An 18,923-nucleotide genomic window follows, 5' to 3' on the forward strand; every position below is an offset into this window, starting at 1 on the left:
GATATACACAAAAGCAAATAAATACAAAAAAGACAAAATGCAGATGCTGACATATTATATTCCGTAGCCATCTGAAAATAATGTGGAGATAAATTAGTCAGTTCTGCTTCTTAATATCTACGGTGTCTACAAGAAAGAGCTGTCAAATAATTGTAATTTCTTATTATTTTCTTTCTATATACGCTCTGATACAAAAATATTTAAAGGCGACTGATTTCAGACACACACACATACGTATATCCAATTTTACTTTACTATATCAATATATAATTACATGAATTCATTGTCATTCATGTTGTTGCAAACTGTCTGTAGAAATAAACATGTCACCGTTGTTAGTGTATTTATTAATTTCCCTCTCAGATTTATAGTGTAATTCTTAAGATTAAAAATACAAAATTAGTTACAGTTTATCACAAACGAATGATACCAAATAAACTAAATGTAAATGAAAATCAAAAGTCGAAAAATAGAATTTCTTACTACTTAATAAAGTAATGTGAAGTTTAAATTTTGAACATGATACTTATTATTGAGCATAGTTAGTTCTTAAAACGAGGGAAGCATAAAATGTAAAACCATAAATTAAAAAAAAAATTAACTAATATTAAGATTACATCTAAATGTTAGGTCTCATAAATTTACTGAACGTAATTGAACTTATTATTATAATTAATGTACGAAAAAGAAAATCAATTAGATATGGGATATATATTTACATTTTGAGACATTAACTCAATACATTGTACCATTGTTCTTTCTGGGATGTATTGTTCCTCTGAATAGCTGAATATTTTATACAATAATATATCACCCAGGAAATTCAACGTCATTGTAGTCGTACTTGGCACAGGAGTGATCTAATTTTACTTTTTCTGATTGCGAAATCGAAAAGAGTATGTTATATTTCCGTTAGTATGATTCGCAGTGAAAGATAGACTGTAATAGCTTTCCTAACATTTTGGACATACGCGTATCTATGCTACAACAATTTCAACATTTACAACGATTTTTATCAATGTAAAGGCGTTTTCAGTTACCAAATTCCACAACATTTCAAACATGTCAAGAATTTTTTATCAAGTATGTTTGACTGAAGCATTAGGAATGAGAGAGAGAGAAAAATCAAAATATCAAGTATTTTTGTAAATTCGTTTCGGGCTATATTAACAAATAAATGTATAGATAGATTGCAGTCAGCCCAAATAGCAAATACACGTGTAACATGTATATCCCGCATGGAAACGCAGATACAGCTGAGGAGTATGTCATTATTACGTTGTGATCTTTAAAAATAAAATCTTAGAACCTTATTTTTAAGGCATGGAATACTCCACTATAGGTTTAAATTCTACCTATCATTTTATAATTGTGTTAGAAAGAATATAAATAATGATAATAATCTTTGGAATTGGTCTAAAAATAACTTTTCCATATCTTCTACAATAAATACGTACTTTTAACGATCCTTCTGATACTCGTTTATACTATTTCTCTTCATCTAATAGCTACTAGAAAACTTAATCTGCAACATCATATATTCTTAATATGATCTGATACTGTAAACTCGGTATCTACATTACCTTTGAGCATAATTTAACGGAAAAAAAAACCTTCATAAATACTAGGTTTCAGCATCATTTATTTTTATCTGACTTTCAGAACTATTTTTTCTTGATATTCTAATTATATCCGCTGTTGTCGATTTTATTTCATGTTGATCTATGGTTGTAATTTCTGCTTGTAAATTTTATACATGTTCCAAAGTTGAAACTTTCGAAAATTAGAATTGTGTGTATATATATTTATAACAGAGTCCGTATATCTAAACATACAATTTATAGTATCTACATATTGTTTCCAAAGTTGAATTGAATTACCATTGCAATATGTAGTATGATGTTCCTTCAACAGATGTCACTACTCTTATGACGTATGATAGTACAATAAAACTGGCTGGGGCATGCTTAATATTTGGCAGAACATAAGTCCATTATAAAGTGATATATCAAGTTTGAAAATTTAACATTTCTGAGTTTTTACATTTGGGAAGCCTTGAAGGATAATGCATATCGCAGGAAACTGGCTATACTGGAAATAGAGGGATCTTTGTGAAGAAATTATAGCAGCATGTGCAGCAATTCCCGCAAACACATTGACCGACGTTGCTCAATCAACCACCTGTTGTGATTTATGTTTGGCAGCATTAAAAGTAACTGTACAGGTGCAGACTTGTAATATTGCGTTTTTGTGTACTACTTATCAAACTTGTGATATATAAGTTTAACATCAACATAATATATATAGAGTTTTCTTTTGCTGAAGTGCATTTGCTTTCTTTTAACTTTTTTTAGGAACTGTAGCAAAAATGTAATTTTCCTTCTATTTTGATAAGGAGAAAAAGCTAGTGTGCCCTAAAGGTGTTTATATTTGTAGCATCAAATTTCTATGTGTATTTTTGTATTTCTTAATATTCAGAACAAAACAAAACAAAATGAAAGAGAGATAGAAATAAATAGTTTGTTAAGATCTTCAATTATTTGACAGTCAATCTTCTTTGTGTTTCATTAAAAAATAATCTCGTTTATGTTTATAAATTTGTTTCTGGCTTCATTAATTCGATCGTCAGCATCTATGAACATAGTTATTACATATATTTTTCGGACAAATTTTACGTTAGATGGTCTCTTAAAAAAATATAATTTATAGCAGAAATATTTACTGTTCGTAGTATAAGATATCTTTCTGCTTTTTATCCTCCTTTTTTCACATTTTGAAAAATATTTAATCATAGCACCACTTTTATCATACAACGATTTAACAAGCAGCACCAAAAGTTTCAAAATATAGTTTGTAACATATATGCAATCTGCATTCCGTACTATGTTGTTGTGCTTATTTCGAAATTGAAGATTTCTTAACATCTGAACATTTTCTTTTCGCCATACGAAAAAGATCGTTTCCTGTCGGAAGTAATATGTTTAAAAAAGAAAGAAAAATGTTATGTTAATTTAACTGACATTTGAAAATTCTATATTAGTCATTTTAGTACTTCTTAAAGCCATTTGAAAAATATTTTTGCACTCAATTCAATCTTCACTCCCATATTTATAACGCTATTAACGATAGAGTGTAGTCCTAGCTGTAAAGAAAAATATCTATACTCATAGAACTTCAAAATCTTAATTTGAAGGGAAGTTTGACCATAACTAAATTTATTTTCATTACCAGAATGTGATGTTGAGATTGAAGGATAAGATATAAAGGTGAGAAACGAAACAAATTATGAGATTAAAGATCATGGGTTACAAGATAGTGTGAACCTGAAATTAAAACCAATTAAAATTCACAAGTGTTCAAGAAGAAATAAGCTGAGTATATGTTATGGGATCCAGATACTTTTGAAATATTCTATGCCTTAAATAATAATTAATATCTAAAACCAGTGAGGTTCAGAGGGCACCAGACAACAATAGACTATTATTTCAGAAATACCGTAAAGTAAAATAAGTTTTGAAGAAACTTCCCCCATCTTCATTCATAAAAATGTAGCTGTAAGGAGTTAAAAAGTGCTTACCAGTAAAAACTGCTTGAGAGTATATTTGTGAATAGGTACGGAACAAATGGCATTCGAAATATTTTTTCGCTTAATAAGACCAAATAACGTTGAAATTGATGTAAAAACTAATTGAGGAGATAGTGATTCAAAACTAAGGCAGCCCATATACAAATTTGGAGGCCATAAATGATAACAAAAGGTTAAATGAACTTCATTATTACGCGCAGTATACATACAATTTTATTTTCTGGTAGTTCATAGTTCTATCTTCCCGCAGCTAAAGTAATATACACTTTTGCCTTTAAAAAAATATAAAAATAAAATTTTCCTATCAGTAACTCAAACTCTTATAAATATCGTTTCATCTATACTTTTAAGTATATTAATATAAGGTAATAACTTTCTTGTTTAACTATGAAACTCGAATATGAGAAACTTTTTAAATGGTAGCAGATTGCATTTATGATACTTCAATATACTGTATATTCAACGTTACGGATGTCATGAAGAAAAAAAAACTTTTTGAAATTTACAAGTAATTTGTAACAGTCAAAATATGTCATACATTTCCAAAGAAAAGCAAAAATAGGTGATTTATATCCGGGAGGACGATTAATTGCACAACATTTAAAAAGGATGAGAATATGTGTATATATATTTATGTAACTCTATATATATATATATATATACACGGTCGAAAACAAGAACAATCTAAATGTTTATTTATATAACTCACATATATTATTTATATGTATATATATATATATTATATTTGTATATGGTTCTTTAAAACGTTTTTTTCTTTGTTCCAAACAAGTTTTATGTGCCCTTTTAAACAAAGGGATGAAAAATAAATATATTTATATATCTTTTTCTCGCAATGTAAATGGTCTACGCCAACTTTACGTTCATTTGAACGCAGTTTTTTTTAAAAGACACTGCACAGTTAAAATATTAATGGTCACTTTGTAAAACAGTCTCTGTAAAAGAGTCTTTTTTCTTTTTTTCTTTTAAATATATTACTATTTCTGAAACAGCACTCACAATTGTTCAATATGCACTGGTATCACAGAGGAATATGGCACAACACAAAAATATCTTGAAATAACAGCTTCATTTGTTTAATAGTCTCAAGGACATTCGTCTTTAGTATATGTAGTACATATTTCATTATAATAGACGTGCGTTTTTTTGCTGTTTTTGATGTAAGGACGTGCTTCTTTCTTTAACGTTTTTAATTTTTTTTTAAAAAAAAATTGTACACACCTTGGTATGATACACAAACCAACCAACACTCACATGCAGCACATGAAATAAATAATTTACATCGCAATATATACAAAAACAACACACACAAAACCAGTGGCGACTTTTGAGGGAAGTCATATCAGCAAATATTGCATTTTATTGCTACTAGGTAAGGAAAGCAAGCTTATCTAATATTCTAATTGCTGTACAATATGTAAAATAGAACATTAAGAAAGTTTCATTTCCTTAGCTTCTAGCGATAGAATTGTAATGTTTACCAACGTGACTTCCCTCAAGAGCTGCCGTTGCACAAAACAAAACTATGAGTTATCTATACATAACTATATATAATAATGAAGAGTATGTTGTATTTAAATTCAATAATTTATTATAATAATAATAATATTAAGGGATTCTTCGTACGATTATTTTATATGTGATGAATAAAATTATATGGAAATACTGAAAAAAGTAATAAATTTAATACGGACATAGGGCATTTTTTTTCACATTCCTGTCACATATATGTTAGAGAACAAAGATACTTTAATTCAATGTAAAGAATGAAATGTTACTAATTCTTTCTTCTTGAATATTTTTTGATTTATACTTATTTCCGACAGTTTTGAAATTGTATTAGATGATGTGCTGTTTAAAAAATATAGATATAATTGAATATCCCATTAATATCGCTCGAAATTTATTTTTAACATAATGAATTACAGTTTCGTAATATTGTTTACATAGGTCATGAGCAGCTGTATTTAGTTCAAGGAAAGCAAAAGTTTGGATCAACGGGCAAATATCCAGTATACTCGTTGGTTATGATAAAAATATGTATATATTTGCTCAAAACCTTTTGATTTATATACTGTTTCAAATATTCTGGAAGGACAAATGTTTCTTCTTGTCGGATTTCTCTTCCGAGGACCCCTGTGTATACGGTTGTAATTAATAATATGATACTTAAGTAAATATGGTAACTAAGTATATGGTATAATATGGTAATTTAAAAAGAAAGGAAAAATTACTATATCGTTCAGTGCTGTACTTATACATTCTCATCTTTCTTCAATTTAATAACATGATCATTAAACAATTCTCGTCCATTTTGTTATGTTCATTAACTTAACTTTAAACTCAATAGTATATCATTATAAATAACCATATTATTTTGTCTGTGAATGAATAAACTTAAGACAATAAATTAGCAACAATATACTACAACAAAGACGGAACAGAGTCGGTATATTAATGTTTAAAAGTGAACAAAATATTTAATTAAAATGGTTTACTACGAAGTATTTGATAAACAGTTAAATATCTTTCGAGAAGTGCATAACTGTTCAATAATTAAAAGCTTAGCTAATTTAGAGTATTGCAAAAGGATATTTTTAAAAAAAATATTTGTTAGAAAATAAATTTAAATTTAAAGTAGCTATATAATTGGTTTTCTGATACTTTTTTTATAATTATTTCCATGACCTTCATTCATTTAGAACAGATTTTAACTGCAATAGCTAACAATATACTGCATATATAAAAAACAACAAATAACTTTGAATCAATAAGGTTATATACTTTGCTGCTTTTTTTCTTAACAATTTTGGGACAAACAGGCACTTTAATTTTGAGCAGCGTAAAAAAGCATATAAAATTAGTGTTTAGATCACAATTTGAAGATATTCCTTTATCATATTCAAATAAAATAGCTTATGAAACATGATCTTGAAAATTGTATATTCTATTTTCATTCTATTTTTTTTAAGAAATTGGCTAAATTACATAGTTAGAACAAGCTCATATATATGTGTGTAAAGTTTTGTCATCGGCATAGTTGAGTATACAAATAGAAATGTGCTTGTTTCTTTTGTTTTTTTCCCCTTAGTTGATTTATTTTTAATAAACTTGATCTTCTGTAAAATCAAAAAAAGAATTATGAAAATAATATGATAAAACATACCTACCAATGACAGACAAAAATGGCAAAAATAAGGAATGTTGAACGCCAAAAAAAAAGTCATGATTACACACACATAATTCTCTGAAGTTAAAAAAAATTAAAATGTCAAGACTATTGAGTGACATATTAGCTAACAATAACAGCAGATATGACGCATTATTTTAAAAATCAAAAACGAAAATTTAGGCGCAATTTCTATATATACTGTCAAGCTATAAACATTTTCGTTTATCACTAATGACTGCAAAAGAATATTTTTTTTATTTCTATAACACTGTACAAACTAATCAAGCACTCACAATTATTTAACCTCTTTACTACTAAATATTTTGTAATGACAAGTGTGCTGTAACGAATAAAACAAGGTAGGAATGTTCGTGGTAAATCTAAGCTGCTTTTTTTTTAAAAAAATTTAGTTTCTCACTTTCACACTTGACCATGGACAAGTATTTACTCTTTCTAAATACAAGGCAAACAGAGAATTTGTACATAAGCACAAAATATGTTTTAGTTATCATTTTTATATATGTATGTACACATTTCTTCGTTTCTTTATGAATAAAACGTAAAACATTTCATTAATAGTCAGCATTATATATATATGTATATATATCACACTGATCATATTACTTAAGAACAAAACGTTTTGGAAAAATTTAATTATGTTTAAAGATATGTATCTATGGAAGGATTGGTATACTACCCTATGACATAATGCATGGATTCTTCAGGATCCGGATGTGGTTGTTCAATAGCTGAAAATAAGTAAAAAGAATGAATGAAGTTAACTTATTTACTCTGTTGGTGACGAATCAGAAAAAGAGTTAAAAATAACACAATTTACTAAATAAAGTAACAAAGAAGAAGACTCTTTATTGTAAACTCTTTTTTTCTAAATGACTCACATCACAATTTTCAAACTTTGAGCAACTTGAGTAATATACAAAGTTTTATTCACTAAAGAATCCAACCTATATTCCCAAGACGCAGACTTAATGACGACTTTCCGGTTTTACCCAGTGTGCATCCTTTAAGAAAATTATGTTACTTGACGAACTAACCTATTGATGACTTCTTGTGAACTGTAAGTGTATTTAATTTGGTAACTCATGTAATTCTCTTAAGATTCCTATTTGAAACCCGTGGTTTAAAATAAACTTTTTGTGCAGAAATAATAATAAAGGTCTATCAGGGACGAATCCAGGCGGGGGGAAGCTTTCTTATTTTTATATATAAATAAAACCCATCCCAGAGCTTGGAGCTCCTAAAAGTAGCTCTAAGTAGCAGTATTATAACCCACCGCCCCCCAGAAGTCCGTTTTGGATCCGCTCCTGAGGTTTATGAAGACTCTTTGTATGAGGTTTTAAAGCTTTCTTTGTATTATATTTGAGTTGTTTTTTCATTATCTTTCTATATACTTGAGGTAAATCAAATCGACATGTTCTGCATCTGTGCCCAAAAATCTTATCTCCTACCAATATATTTAGTTTTGGATAGTGTATTTTTAAATAAACAATAGCTTAATTTTGAATTGAATTGAATTTTAAGTTGAATACAATCCACACTCACTCTTCATTCGAGTATACATAACTTAAACTATTAAAACTTTATATATAAACTATTAAAACTTGAGACGTATCATATCTGTACTATATAAGTAACTTTGTATGGTAGGGAACGAAGTAGTTTTGCAGAGTGGGAGAACAGAAGTTTGGTTATTTATGAAGAAAGAAAGGGAAAATAAAAGGAAAACTAACCTCACCTAATGCGTGACTATTTTTGTTATCTCTGTAGAAAACATTCGTTTATATTGATTGGTCCGCGACATTCTACTTCATTAATGTCAATATTGACAAGTCGTGTCAATATTTATCTCAATTAAATAAAAGATGGCAACCAATATTAAATGAAGCTATTTTCTACAATGATGCCAGATTTCACATACCATATTTACTAGAGTATAAGCACTCTCGTAAAAATATGTGTGTTGTTTTGATAATTGGTTTATTATACGGATGAAGGCAGTCTCTAGAAGACCACTAGAGAACATTCATGCAACTATAAGACCGACTGTAGTGTTATGAACTGAATAATTAAACAATCGGCAAAAGAACTCTACATTGTCAAAGTTCTCAAATCATTGTTTTTTTTTTTAATTTTTATTATAATGAATTATACAGTTCCTTATTATATGTCAATGAATGAACAATAGGTATCGATAAATGTGGTTACTGTTTCATGTTTGTATACTGGTACTTACTTTGTAATGCTATTGTTATTATGGTCTATGGACATTTAGAGTAAAAATAAATACTAAAAAAAGAAAGAAAAACAGAAAAATCTATTTAAAAGCATCTACCGGTATTTCTACTATTTGTCCAAAAACGTATTATTCGATTATAAAAGCCCTTTAATAATTTCAGCCCTATATTTTGAAAAAGAGGGCGCTTATACTCGAGTAAGTACGGTATTTAACAAGGCGTATTTCTTTTCGTAATATTTAGTCGTATCACTGCTTCCCCACTCTTCCTACAAAACTAATCCTGTTGGAAGATTGTAGCCAATAACCGAGTATTACGTAATTCAATTGGGAAACGACACTTACAGCGAATATTTTTCATCATTATGTCTTGTTCCGTGCGTTTACTCATTAACCTAATAATGAAGTATTTAATAAAATTCTCATATATTTTGTTTTATCATGAACAAACCATTATTCTGTACATTAATTAATTTAATCTTATTTGTAAAATTGAATGTTTGTTTGTTTCTCCGCCACAACGTTGACTTCCTTAAAATGAATTTTTGAACATACTGAGCACTTGGCTCGAGCCGGGTTTTTATTATGTTACTTCTATTAAATACCTATCCTAAAGAGGAGGAGAAGATTCAAAAAATATGCCAGAAATGGAGTATTTCACGAGCCTCTCAAGTTTCGGAAACGAAACTTGGTACTTGAGCAGTCGTGTTGGTCATGACGGGGATAAATAGGCACGTTGCTGACGTCTCCAGTTTCTACCCTAATCAATCAACGAAACTTTGTACGAGTACATAGACTCTATAAAAAATAAGTTGTAACGTATCCCAGATTTTTCAAAAATTCCTATTCTAAAGAAGGCGGAGGAGGTAGTTTTTATAATTTTTAATTTTCCATTTTGCATTCATAAACTGGTAAAAGTAAAGAAATGGTCTACCTTTTTAAAAATAATTTTTAAACATTGTTAGCACTTAGATTGGCCTGTGTTTTTATTGTTACACTTTGATTCAAATGCATATCCTATTGGGGGATAGAGGATATTTTTTTTCTCAAAGAATAACAGCCACAACGTTTGAAATGAAACTTTGAACATAGCACTTGGGTGGGGTCAAGCTGAGTTTTTATCTCTTCATTCCCATTCAAATACACACTCTAACACGAAAAAGAAGAGTTCAAATACATCTTTCAAATACTTTCCATAAATCCATTCTTTCCATGCGAAGACTGAGGATTTCATTTAGTAGAAGATAAGTCTTCAGATAATGACATCTCTAGGATTTTTACTTCTAAAGGGAGCACCATTAAATTTTATTAAACATAAATAAATGTGTTCTTCTTAATGACTACTATTTAAGTTTCAGATTATGTAACATTTCGGCAGAAAAGAGGTTTACTCTAAATGTTATAGGATGCACAGGTCTTATAAGTTACAACTTAAAAGCCAGTTAAATTTTAATCATACTTGTACATTTTGGGAATTTAGGAGTTTCAACCAATCCTTCAACATGCTACTGTCTTCGGAATACCGCTTGAGTTTGAAAAATCTTTGAGTTTTACGTCCCATGGTTATGCCGGTTAGGCTAAAGGAGACGGTGAGGATGAGTGATGAATGAAATGGTGAAATGAAGAAAGTGGGAGGAAACGGGAGAACCCCGAGAAAACCCACGCACACGGTGTTTTTCCACCACAAAGTTCACTTGGCGGGGGCTGGGATTGAACCCGGGACCCCAAGCACCAGAGGTGAACGCTCTGCCACTGAGCCACCGCGGCCCCCCGCTTGAGTTTGTGATGCACAACGTAGTGTCTGTGTTTATTTACGATGATTTTCCCGTTTTCTTCCATATTCTCATACCACCAATTATTTATCCATCATTGACTTCTAGTCCGTTACTCCACATGATAACTCTTGAATAAAAGCAAATTTATCAATTCTTTATTGCAAAGGATAGCTAAATCGATTATCTCAGCCGAGTTCGTTAATGGAGTGAATGGGTTAACATCTTAACAAATAACGGTGAGTTATCCGTTACTCGGTCGAGTTTTTTTTAACGGAGACTATTCATTAATATCTTAATGGATAACGATGACTTTAATCCGTCCATAACTCCACTTAACAACTCTTGAACGGAAGCAAATATTTGAATTCTGTTTTCCACAACAGATAACTAGAGCAATTATCTCGGTCGAGCTCGCTAATGGGATCAATCCATTAACATCTTAACGGATAACGGTGACTTTAACCGTCCGTTACTGCACACGGTAACTCTTGAACGAAAGCGAATTTTTGAATTTTGTCCTTTGCAAAAGATAGCTAGAGCGATTATATCGGCCAAGTTCGTTAATGAAATCACTCCCTTAACAACTTAATGGATAACGGTGATTTTAAGGGTATCTATTCATTTCTCATTTTCTACTATTCACACAAAGGTAGTAGAAGTTACACAGCGCACCGTTAGGTGGCAGCAAACATCCTCTAGCAGTTGACCTCTACCGGACGAAATCGACACTTCAACTACGTAATTCTTTTTACTATCAAACTTCCTTTAATCTAAGAAGCATAATCGTGGGACGTAAAACTATCAAATTCATTACATTTGTCTTCTTGGATAGGTATGTAACGGAAAAAAATACTAGTATAAATATAAGTAAATCTGAAAATATTGAAAAGAAAAGTTTATTTTATCCTCTTTTTTGCGTTTTTCTCCGAAAAATGATAAGATTACCAAATAATTTAACTTGTTTTCTTACGAATACACCTATTTTTACTTTTAAAAGTAAAATTATATTTATTACTTTTCATATAAACTGAATTAACCTGATTTTACTTGAGGCACTTCTTAGTGGCATATATTTCAAGTTTTGTATTTCTTTTAATCTGTGATTTTGATTTGTGTAAAACTTTGATTTTACATTATGTTATTCATTTTTTTAGAAAAAGATAAGTTCTACTAGCCAATAAAACATTTTTTCTCTACATTTGTGACCCTACCTCCTGCAAATAAAAAAATATTTATCTAACTAAACAATTACTAACCAATTATACCAGATCTTTTGAAGAGAAATTCAAAGAATAGAAATGTTTGACTGGGATTGAACCCCAGTCGTCTCTAGCTTATCGCGTTCATTCAACTCAAACTACATATATTGTACGGCACTGTCAACCGGCACCACTTAAATTGGCTGTGGTATAAGTGGTGTTGATTGACCACCAGTCAATGAAAATAAGTCACTGCTGTTTAGTGGTTAGTTTCACTACTTGATTGCCATACATGTGAAGGTGATTTAAGGTGAGCAGCGAGAAGTGTTATGGTTAGCTAAATTATAGCTGTTTGTTATCCCTTCCATTAACAATAACGTGTCAAAGGTGTGTAAAAGACAACTTTGGGTCAAGTTAAACCTCGTGAACCTTAACATAGCCACTATAGCAAAATAGATACCAAGAAAATCTAAATACTTCTATAAGCTAAATCAGAACTAAACTATAAAATTTAGAAAGGATAAATCTGCGCTAGTTTGTAAGAAAAGCACATAATTTCATATTTCTTTTGTTTTAACTCTAGATCAATAATTATGTTTATAGTAATGTTTTTACATGAAAAATACGGACTTAACTTACTTATGCTAGATCTTTATCCGTAAAGTAAATTGATTTAAAAAAAATGGAAATATGTTTATTTTGTCTCTTGTACTATTTAAACAAACATAAGATGTGTCCTTTCTGAATTGGCGTTTTCAGCTCAGTATCTAACCTGTATATTTACTCTTTTTATTTCATATACCCAAACAAAACACTACCAAATAATTGTTCTTTTTAAGATAATGGAGGGACACAAATAATACTCAACTTACCATAACATAAAGTCCTTCATAGATCGAGAAAAACAGAATCTAGAGAACCAAAAATAAAATAAACCTTCAGTCATTCATTTTATTAAAAAATGGAAGTACTCCTCACACATTCATTCAAAAATACTGTGCTTTCTCCACAAAGTACAAAAATGGGTAGGACCATGGGAGTCTCAAAGGCGGGAGGAAGGCTGGGAAGATACAGTGCGCTGTACAATGAATAACTTCAACAAACAGCTTGTGGAAAGTCCATCCACCCTGTAAATTGTCCAGATGCCTTCAAATTCACCGGCCCAGTTGCCATGGGCAAGTAGGGACTGGTAATAAACGTTACAGGATGTATAATTAAAAGCACATTGGGGGCATTTTGTCACACTTCCTGCAGGAACTTCAATGGACAGACACCTTGCCTATTATCACCACTTCGGATCATTACCATCCCATCTAATTCCTCCCCAACCTGAATCACAATCTGGAATGAAAAGAATAGTTTCATTAAAAGAAATTAGAGCAATACAAATGTCAGCAATTAAAGAAAGAAATTAACTACGTACATGATTGCCATAAATACTCTGTTTCTATAATATATAAGAAAGATTAAGTAATGAATGAGTTATAATTAATGAGTTAATTAATTAAAGATAATACACATAATGTTGGTATTAAACTTAACTGTTTGAATGCAGCCCATGGAAGACTAAGTTTAAAAAATAATTAAAAAAAACAAATATTATTTCAAAGGCATGTGTGTAAGTATGTTGGTTATGAAAATTTCACGTTCTTAAATTTTGATGCTTTGATCAAATAAGATACTTTAGATTTCTACGATTGTCTCCGGTTTATACTCAAATGTGTGGAGGTAGTAAACATACAGGCCGTGTTGATATTTTTTTTTTCTATTTCAAAGTTGTTTCCTCTTTTGTTTTCTACAATTTAAAATGAAATGAAATGAAATCTTTAAGTTTTACGTCCCACGGTTATGCCGGTGAGGTTAAAGGAGACGGTGATGATGAGAGATGAGTGAAATGGTGGAATGAAGAAAGTGGGAGGAAACGGGAGAACCCCGAGAAAACCCACGAGCACGGTGTTTGTCCTTCTACAATTGAATCAATTAATGCAAAAAAAAGGCTTCAGTCAAACTTAGTTTTGAGGAAAATAAGAAAAACATTGCAGTTTTGAAAGTATAAAATCAAAATGCACCATTTTTTTTTCGTGTAGATAAAAATGACTTTAATCGAATGCTATATAGGAAAACCACGTTTATGCTTATTGCCATGATTAAGAAACAAGTTTCCGCTGTGGACTGAAGCCCTTCTTGATGTAAATTACTGACGAAGCCCTATATGCATGTAATTTTATTTAGTTATTACTTTATGCTTTATTCTAAGCACAAAACTGCGTTAAGACTTTTTTTTTTTTTTTTTTTTAAACCAGGTTTCAGACGTTGCAGGTCTTCCAACCGAATGACACAAAATCAATAGCTATTGCCACTAACATATAAAACAAATATAATTCTTCATACATAAAGGGCTTCAATCATTGACTCAAGCCCATGCTGCCTAGAATAATCGAAGCTGATATCTGTTTATAAAATGTTAGACCAATAAAACTGAAGTTCTTTATGCATAGAAACATAGGTGTACCCAATAGGAACAAAAATCCGATGTTAACTCAATTTCACCATTTTGGTGACTGAAGAAGCCCTTTCTGTATGAACTAATTCAATTAATGTTGCCCTATGAGTTTCAGTGATCCTATCAATATTAGTAATTCGGCATTTTTTGAATTTGGAATTTGGAAATATCTTAAGAGATGTCTACATTAAATTATGTTCTAAGTTTTTCAAAACATCTGGCCAATGCTAGAGTACGTAATATTTCTAATATTAAATGATTTAGTTGAGTTGAGTTCATTTTGAGTTTAACGTCTCTTCCAGCAGCAAGGCTATATGAGACGGGATCTACTGATTAACGTGGAATCCAAATCAGATGAGCTCCCGCCGGGAACTGAACCCGGGTATATTAAAAAAATGTTTTCGAAGGATATTATATGGGCCCTGGTGAAACTTAAGAGATTTGTCAGACTCAGGGGATGCAAAATGTCTATTAATGATAAAGAATATTCGCGTTAATTATCATCTGCCGTAACTTCTGAAAAATTGAAAAGAATCCCTCAAATTACGAGCCACAGCCGTCATAGTACCAGAGATCAACTTATTTTAAGGTTGGATTCAAGTTACAGAAGCTGTCATAAAATTTTGTGACACGCTTGACATGGCACAGGGATTGATAACCAAGGTTCTGGCTGCTAATCGAAAGCACTAATGCCTTTACATTTTCCCTTACACTGGTGACCGTTAAAATGGTTTTCCCTACTCTCAAAACTTCTATGGGAAATCATCCTGCTTCGAAGCTAAACAGGCTAAAATTCCATTCAGATCAATGTTGCCAACGAGATTACAGAGAATTCCATCAGATTCATTATTAAAACAGGAGAACTCTTCCAGATGCTTTAAAAAAGAAGTGTTGATAAAAAAAAATATTGATACGAAAAGTGTATGGTATTTATAAATAATTAACATGTACACACTGAATAGGAATAGAAACTGAAACCAATTGTCGTTAATGACCTATTAGTGCTAAATCACAATCCGAATCATAATCTTCAGTTTTTGGAGTAGATTGCTTTTGTCTGTATATTTTGTAACATAAACATTTAGGTAAGTCAACATCATGATAACATTTATTTTTCTAGTTGAATTACTCCTGCATGATAGTGAGAGTAGTGCCAATTATGTCTCTTCCCAACCTATTCCAGTGTTTTGTTGTCTTGCTGAAAATACTCCTGTTTCAGTATTTTACTGCAACTAAAGAAGACGACACGACGGAAGATTAAAATGCTTCTAGAAAGATCTTTTCTAAATAAATAAATAAATAAATAAATCTTTATGCTTCAGGATTTCTTTTCAAAACACTGTCAATTCTTTCATTTCAACTAACGTGAATTTTTTCCACTCAAAATTAATTATTATTTTCGTTCCCGAGAAACCTCGTAACTCCAGAAACACCAAAACAAACTAAATATGAACACACTGTTCAACAAACAGTCCATCTAAATAAACAATTAGATCTAACAAATGTTACACCACGGTTTGAATTTAAATACTGAAGAATTCTATAATAATTAACTTTGAAATTTCCAGATTACCTGCCCAAGCGGTTGACAAACAATTTTTTCACTTCTGCGATTATACAAAGTGCCAAATTTGACAGAAAGAAATCACTGTCAGTGGCAACACTCATCCAGACACAGTACGAAACTTTAAAACTGCAAGCTATTCTGCAACACTCGAAAGAAATAGCTTTCAGGAATGCTTCTTGGTTTTCAGCACAATTTATTTATTTATTTTTATACTCAAAAGAAAATGCGACCTCGTTATCGTAATTAGGAACTACTTTGTACCAAGTACCAACTGCAAGTTTATTTTTTAATGTTCTCAACACAAGAACTCACTAACGACCTACGAATACAGTGTGAGTTATAATTTTCTTCAGGATTTCCGGACAAATAAATAAATAAATCAGATATAGAAAGAAACTTATTATTACATGTGGAATTCACCAATTTTGTAAAACATTTCAGATTCTTCCCTTGTAGACGCTAATTCCTATAATTTAGAACTTACATGTTTTCTAACACCCGTTTATCAATGATAGTGAACCTAGTCATAGCATTTCGTAAACCCTCTAGTATGTCATATGACACACTCAATAAGTGGCTAGTTCTCTAGATTCTTGATGCAATCTCTTACGAAAAAATCATCTGTGGTGAAGTCAGTTGACTCTGGTGAAATCCTCTCGTGGGAAAACAAGACACTCTCCGCACGTTTTGAAATAGTAAGGTAGTTCCATTTTCAGTGGTAAGATAACAAGGATAATAACGCATGAGAGAAAAAAGGTGTAGAGAAAGGAATACATACCACAGAATGAATAACACTAACGTGAAGGATACTAAAATAGCACAAGCAGTGCACAGTGCGCCGTGTCTATGTTACGTCACTATTCCCAGATCCAAAATATACAATAAATGTAGGTAACTAGATTCTATCTATGTTGCCAAAATCCAGATTTAGAGCTGGTTTATATTTATGAATAAAGAAAAATTCTTTAATTTATCGTTGTTTCTTTGTTTTTGCTGAAACTATTACATTAATCCGCTTTATATTGTGCTTTTTGTTGTTTTCAGTGAAGCGCCAATCCCGGCATGCTCTCTTCTTGTAACTTTTCTAATTGTTTAATATGTTCTTTAATTCGGGTGTTAATATTGGTAAGTATCCAATTCTTTGTTAATTTAAATCATCCTCTCATGCGCCTATATAACAAATTTTAATTATAGAAAATTATATAATAATTTTAATGATTTATTTGTATACGAACACAGAATCCAATAACCTGGAAAATTATCATTTAGACACGCACGAAAGTCATGATGGGCATGGAGATGTAGTATGTTTCACTATTCTCTTGTGATCTAAACATTAACTATTATTGTAGTGTGTCGAGAAAGTTTGCTTCAGTAACAGTAAGATAGGAAAAAAGAAAAATGGTCCATAGATTTTATAACATAGACTGGCCCTAAATATATCTTATTTTTGGTGAATCACGCGTGTGTTCCATTGTTACATGCATGAACCTCTAAAATGCGAGTGTTGTAATGATTTGTCTTAACACACATATGAACTGTATTGCATCTCATTATTGGCTGATGGCTGGCAAATTTCAACCAATGCCGTAACAAATCTCTTCGGGACCTGATGCAGGAGGGTATTCATGTACGCTCTCAATTAACGAGTTATTTTGAAGATGTAACAGTTGAAGCTTGATTCCCTTACCATAAGCCATAACAACAGGATAACTTAAATTGATTCATATACGGTACCCATTGTTTCTGCGGGATTACTGCAGCAATGGCTAGCCTTCTTCTGGGGCTCATAAACTGTACAAGTCACTAAAACAAAACATGTGAGCCTACTTGATCTTTCGATTTTAAGAAAGGCATATTACACATGAAGTTAATACGACGTCATAGTCTTTGTCATTATCTGCGCTGTAATTTGCAGACAGGACAAAAATTTAAGGGGAATAATTAATTATCATAATAAAATATTTATGATCGGTTTCGTCATCGTTTCAGTGACTCTTTCGTTATCTGCATTCAATAGTCCAGCCTACTAGGGTATCTGTAAAATATTGTGTATTGTACAACGCAAACTGTTCCAATTACTTAATAAAACAATTTTTACTTTTAGAACATTATTTCCATTTTAACAACTGGCGGAGGATCAAAACAGGTACACTACTATCTGAAATTTTAAAATGCATAAAATGCATCTCACATACATAAAATGAATAACAGGGTAATTTAAGTATTTAGTAATAAGTAATATGAGCTTTAAACAGTGAGTACGGGACTTCTGTGGACCGTTCGCACTGTCGATTATTACGGTTCTGATTCCAATACATATATTTAGAACATTTTCCGTTCACCTATACACAACTTAATTACGATTTTGGCTCTTATTCTAGTGAAGAAAATATACGCTGCATACAAGTTGTAGCAGTGTGTAGGTTGCTTTTTCCTTGAATATGAAAACAAGGAAGGGAGCTACGATTTTTTCTATACCGTTGAGTATGGCAACCTGAAGAATGAATCAATACTTACTTGATCTCGTAGCAACTTGAGTCCGTTATCCCCATCAGAAACCTGCAGATTGTGGGTTACCTGAAGGGGTCGTTCTCCTGGTTGTAATTTGGTCACATACTTTGAAGGGAAATAACCTACACGACCGAGGCACTTGCCTTTCCACCAGTCGGGGTCAGTCGTATCAATCACAGTCACTTTATATCCAGCTCTGAAATAAATAAAAATGTAATTTATTAATGACAATTCAGTGCTAATTAGAACAAATATTTCACATTCTGTGATAGCATTTATAAATAACAGTAAGTTTCTTATACAGCGTAAGTATTTTTAAAATATGATGAACGTTA

General features: G+C 31.1%; 1 protein-coding gene across 1 annotated transcript in view; it reads right to left on the bottom strand.

The window, feature by feature from the left end:
* Positions 1-1,297: 1,297 nt before the first annotated feature.
* Stacl (SH3 and cysteine-rich domain-containing protein) overlaps positions 1,298-18,923 on the bottom strand; it is a 426,872-nt gene continuing 409,246 nt past the window's right edge. The window contains exons 17-19 of the mRNA XM_081741694.1: positions 18,595-18,784; positions 12,877-13,345; positions 1,298-7,525 (exon numbers count right to left, since the gene is read on the bottom strand). Coding sequence (XP_081597820.1) covers positions 13,244-13,345; positions 18,595-18,784 — 292 coding nt within the window. The 3' untranslated portion in view covers positions 1,298-7,525; positions 12,877-13,243. The remainder of the gene's footprint in view (positions 7,526-12,876; positions 13,346-18,594; positions 18,785-18,923) is intronic.

This window comes from Thermobia domestica, chromosome 16 (assembly GCF_964235325.1).
Source record: "Thermobia domestica chromosome 16, izTheDome1.hap1.1, whole genome shotgun sequence".
NCBI classification, from domain to species: Eukaryota; Metazoa; Arthropoda; class Insecta; order Zygentoma; family Lepismatidae; genus Thermobia; species Thermobia domestica.